This window comes from Eupeodes corollae, unplaced genomic scaffold (assembly GCF_945859685.1).
Source record: "Eupeodes corollae unplaced genomic scaffold, idEupCoro1.1 scaffold_870, whole genome shotgun sequence".
Classification (NCBI taxonomy): Eukaryota; Metazoa; Arthropoda; class Insecta; order Diptera; family Syrphidae; genus Eupeodes; species Eupeodes corollae.
In genome coordinates, this window is record NW_026605573.1 from 1 (window position 1) to 4,780 (window position 4,780).

General features: G+C 31.2%; 1 protein-coding gene across 2 annotated transcripts; it reads right to left on the bottom strand.

Moving 5' to 3' along the window:
* Positions 1-2,754: 2,754 nt before the first annotated feature.
* Positions 2,755-4,257, bottom strand: LOC129953540 (uncharacterized). Of its 2 annotated transcripts, none has more exons than XM_056066784.1 (6): positions 4,150-4,257; positions 3,861-4,078; positions 3,594-3,756; positions 3,168-3,388; positions 2,961-3,099; positions 2,755-2,887 (listed from the first exon to the last, which is right to left on the bottom strand). In XM_056066784.1, the coding sequence occupies exons 1-6, from the start codon at positions 4,196-4,198 to the stop codon at positions 2,775-2,777; spliced, it is 903 nt and encodes a 300-aa protein (XP_055922759.1). In that variant the 5' UTR covers positions 4,199-4,257; the 3' UTR covers positions 2,755-2,774. The 2 variants fall into 2 exon arrangements, with proteins under 2 accessions (XP_055922759.1, XP_055922758.1); XM_056066783.1 differs by having other exon boundaries at positions 3,168-3,412.
* Between the last annotated feature and the right edge of the window lie 523 nt (positions 4,258-4,780).

Sequence of the window (4,780 nt, forward strand, 5' to 3'; positions counted from 1 at the left end):
TGATGTAAGTTTTTAAAGTTAACATTACCAAGCAGTAGAAATACAAAGAGACATTTGTTTTAATGTTTTAAAGAAGAGATTAAAATTAAAAAAGGAAAAACATTTTAAGTGAGAAGAAACACAAAGAGATATGAATAATTTTTATTTATAAAAAAATTTAGAAAAACAGATGAGGCATGTCTAAGAGATTTCAATAAATTATTTGTATCGTTAAATGTATCCACCGCATACTGGCTTAACAAATTTAAGCTTTAGGAAAATTCAATTTCATAAGTCTATCATCGTTTAGAAAAAGGTCGTAAAACATTTGTAAACAAATTTTAGCCCTCAAAAGTTATTGAATATTAAACTTGAAATAAAAATAAATTTTATTTGCTGACCTTATTTTTTAACTCAATGAACCCAATTGACATTTTGCATTTTTGTAGAACATTTTTGTATTATCAATTTTCAAATGCTAGACTTGTGAATTCAAGCGTACACAAGCGTCCACAGGTTTTTCTCAAAACCCAGCTCTTCCTATATCGTGTGCCTAGTACCTCAATTTGAGATTGGGTTCCAACCCCGGTAGAAAGTTGTTGGGGGTAGCAAACCATAGAGATGAAGAGGTGTTTCCACTAAGCCAACTCTCCTTTCATCCAGACGTCAGTGGCGAAGTTCCCAAGATGGAATCAACGGTGGCGTCTACAGTTTCAGTTAGGTTGAACTACTTATTGAATACCTAATAGGTCTACTACGACGTATTCTAAGCCAAGACCTTTTAAGGAGGAATTAATATCAAGGACCTGGCCCTTCAGGTTAAGTGTCGTGCGTTAAGGTGACTTCCTGACCACATAAAGAAAACCAAGCTTTGAAGCGCCAACAAGCCTTGGATACGGTCGAATTTACTGTTGACAAGCTACGCAAACGAATTAAGGACAATGAACCTTGAATGTGCTAGTGGCATTTTATGTTCCTTAACAAACGACGTGCAACCGAAGAATGAGCGGAGGCCCTAGATTGTTAAAAAACAGCAATCACCGCCATACAGGAAATACGATGGGATGTGTCGGGAAAAAAGAGGATGAAGAACTGCGATATTTACTATGGTGCCTACTACCTAGAAAACCAACAATCTTATTTGGATGCGACTTTGTCATTGCAGCCAGATTAAGGCAACAAGTCTTGAGCTATTGGTGTATCAACAAGCGTCGAGAAGGATGTCAACACCCAAGATATGTTCTTCCAGTTCTTAGACATAACATATGAGCAGTGTCCTAGCTACGATATTAAAATTGTTCAGGGCGATTTCAATGCCAAGCGAGGAATAATGGGGAAAAACAGCCGCATGACAACACTTCCTACGGCGGATTAAGGTTCATTGACTTTGCTGCGGCGCAAAAAATCAAAAAACAAGAAATCTGATAGAATGTAATAAGTACCAGGAAACTTTTTTAACCAGATTTCCTGGAAAAAATGTGGCAAAATACTCCAGATTTCGTGGTAAATAACTCCAGATTTCCTGGTAAAAAGAAATCTGGTTTCCTGGTAAAATTTTTGACAGAAAGTTTTTTAGTAAATGTTACCAGCGTCGTGGTTGAAAGCTTTTTTCCTGGTAAAATAAATATTATCTGGAATCTAGTAAATAATTAATTTTACTGACTGGTATATTTCTTCCTGGTAAATAAAACCAGTCTTCTTGTACTTATTACCAGGAATACTGGGAGTTTAAACATTATCTTTTTTCTGGTATACAAAACCAGGAATTTTATTGTCTTCAGGAGCATTTCACCACCAAATTTTAGTACAGCACCTATACCTTTCAAGCCCTTCACGCTAAAAAGTTGTGAACTACACAGCGCTTCCGATAGTTTGGTTTGGAGAAAAATCCTTATTCCTTTTTTTCTTGGACATATTAGATGTTTATGTGAATGTTTTCCTTAGGAATATTACCCATATCTTATGCGTTCTTTTTAGAAGGAAGAAAACAATTAAATATTTGCTATTCATAATTTTATAAGGTGCTTAATATTATTTGGAGGAAAGAGCTTAAAATTCTACCAGAATTATGGAACATTTTTACAAAAAAAAAATGTTCCTGGTATATTGTACCAGAGTTCTGTTACATTTTTATCAGGAAAAAAATATTCCTGGTATATGTTTACCAGGAATACTTGTTAAAATTTTACCAGGAAAGGAAAACCAGTAATGGTATATTCTACCAGAATAATGGGTTCATTCCTGTTATAATTTTTACCATGAAGACAAAATTTCCCTGATATATTCTACCAAAAATCTGGTTTATTTTACTAGGAATTCTTCAAAAAATCTCCTGGTAAAATTTAATAGGATTTTCTGAAAAATTTTACCAAGACGCCTGGTATTAATCTAAAAACCACTTTTTCTGGATAAATTCAGCGGAAAATCTCGTCACCGGTACCAGTTTTTTTTTTTAGTGTAATATCTCTCGACATTCTCTGCCGCCAATACAATGCTGTCAAAAACACCAACTCCAATAAAAAGTATTGCTACATTGAAAACAAAAAATAATTAATAATTACCCTTCGCAATCCCGCGAAGTGTAAGGAAAGTAAGATTGATGATAAAGTTAGCAGGATAAGTACAGAATTTTTTAATAAGAAATACTTAATTTTTTTTTAAAGAATGAGAAAAACTCTTTAAAACATTTTTAAAGTAGAAAAAGGTCTCCACATGCAAAGTTTTTTAAAGATATTCAAATAAATCATTGCTACTAAAATTCTTTTTTTAAAAACATAAGTTCTTTTTTTATAAACTTACCACATATACATAGCCATCATACCAATATCAGCTTTTCTATTAAAAACAAGTCCTAAAACACCATCAGCTGTATAGTTTTCATATACAAAACCCCATTCTTCTTCTTCGCCTAAGTGTTATACAAAAAGTAAATATTTTCAAAAATCAATTCAATTAAGAGTTTTAAAGAAATGCTAACATACTTGTATCCACTTGAATTGTACAATTATATAAGCGACAAAGTTGAAACAAAATTTGAGCATCAGTTCCATCATAAAGATGACTTTTCGATGGATCTTCATTTCCATCTTTAACATCTATAAAATGATTTTTCTCCGTAGCCTTTTTAAAAATTACCAAACATTTTTTTTTTTGAAATTCCTCAAGATTCGGGAATAAAGTTTTCTTACGTTTCTTAAAATTGCAAATGGTTCATACGGAAAAACAGCCGAAATCAATTCACGACCTTGTAGATCCCTAACTTTGTCAGGATACAAATTATTGTTGAATTCAAAAGTGTTTGTTTTCCCGTAGTATCTATCCAAAAACACTAATTCTTCTGGATGATTTTTACGACTTCCCACAAATTTGGTAGTTTTCAAATCAAAAACTGTTCCATTCTTAGAAATTTCTATTAGAAGAATATTGGTCAAATCTGTAGAAGTAAATAGAAAAAAGTATTATAGCAAATACTATTGTCTAATAATCAAGAATATTAGGAGTGTTTTTAAAATTTAATTGGGTTTCTAACTTAAGAGGCTTTTCCTCAGTTGAATTGCTTTGGTTTTTTGTGGTTAAATCTTAACTACATAACTCAATTTGAATTATTTATTTACCTTGAAAAAATGGTTGATCAAATTCTGCAGAATTTTCATCAAATCTCCCTTCAGTGTAAACAAATAGAAATCTATTTTTCAACGAACGCCATTTCGAGTGAAGCACAGATTTCATAAAAGATCCGACGAATATCATAATTTCTTCTTCAAAAGCAATAAAACTCTGAAAACAAAATTCCATATTAAGTTTCATTCCAATGGAATTTCTTATAAAATTTATCAATTTATCAAAATCAATGGAAACTGGAAACAAAAACCTTAACTTACCTCACAATGAGTGTACTCAATCGATTCTACCAGTTTTCCTTCAAATTTCGATAAAACATCCAATTGATCAAATGGTATATTCTTCGTCTCATTCAATGTGGGCCTATAAAGACTTCTAATTGCAACATAATTGTCTGCTTCCGTTTGATGCAAGGTAAATGGAAAGTTTTCATTGAAAACCACACACAAACTAGTTGCATCATAATGGTACGTTTGCACTAGAAAATATTAAATATTATTTTACTTGAATTTTGAAACATTTTGTTTTGTCGTTGTTCGAAATTCCTACCAATGAAATTTATCAAAACTGAAATGTATGAATTGGGAATTGATATCATTGTGGGTCTTAACTTGAAGTGTAAAAATTCATTTTGATGACATTATTTTTATACCAAAGTTATGTAGTTAAATAATACAAATACGAAAATGATGACATTTTAATAATAATTTGATCATTCATATTTTATTTTGTTAAAAACACGAAGAAACAAAAACTATGTGTTTTATAATCCTGCAAGGCTTTTGCACGCACGTTTAATTCTTTTTAAATAAAATATAATCCTTTTGAAATAGTAGGTATGCGATGATGATTGGTGCATTTATTTTTTTTAATTCTTTATTGAACAACAAAGAAGGTAATCGCTGTTAACAGGAGGTTTTAAAAATTTAATGATAGTTGATATTTCTGTTGGTCATTAAATGCGTGTTGTGGAAGGGTGGGTAAATAAAATACACACATATTAATATAATGCTGGGTAAAAATTGTTAAATTTAAACTTGCTGCAGATGCAATTATATTGGGGGGTAACTTATTTCCTTTGTTTTAAAAATGTTTCAATTTTTAAACAGAACAAAGGCTTTAAAATTATTTAAAAGAAGCTTGAAGACTTCTCGATTTAAGAACTTTTAATGTGCAAACA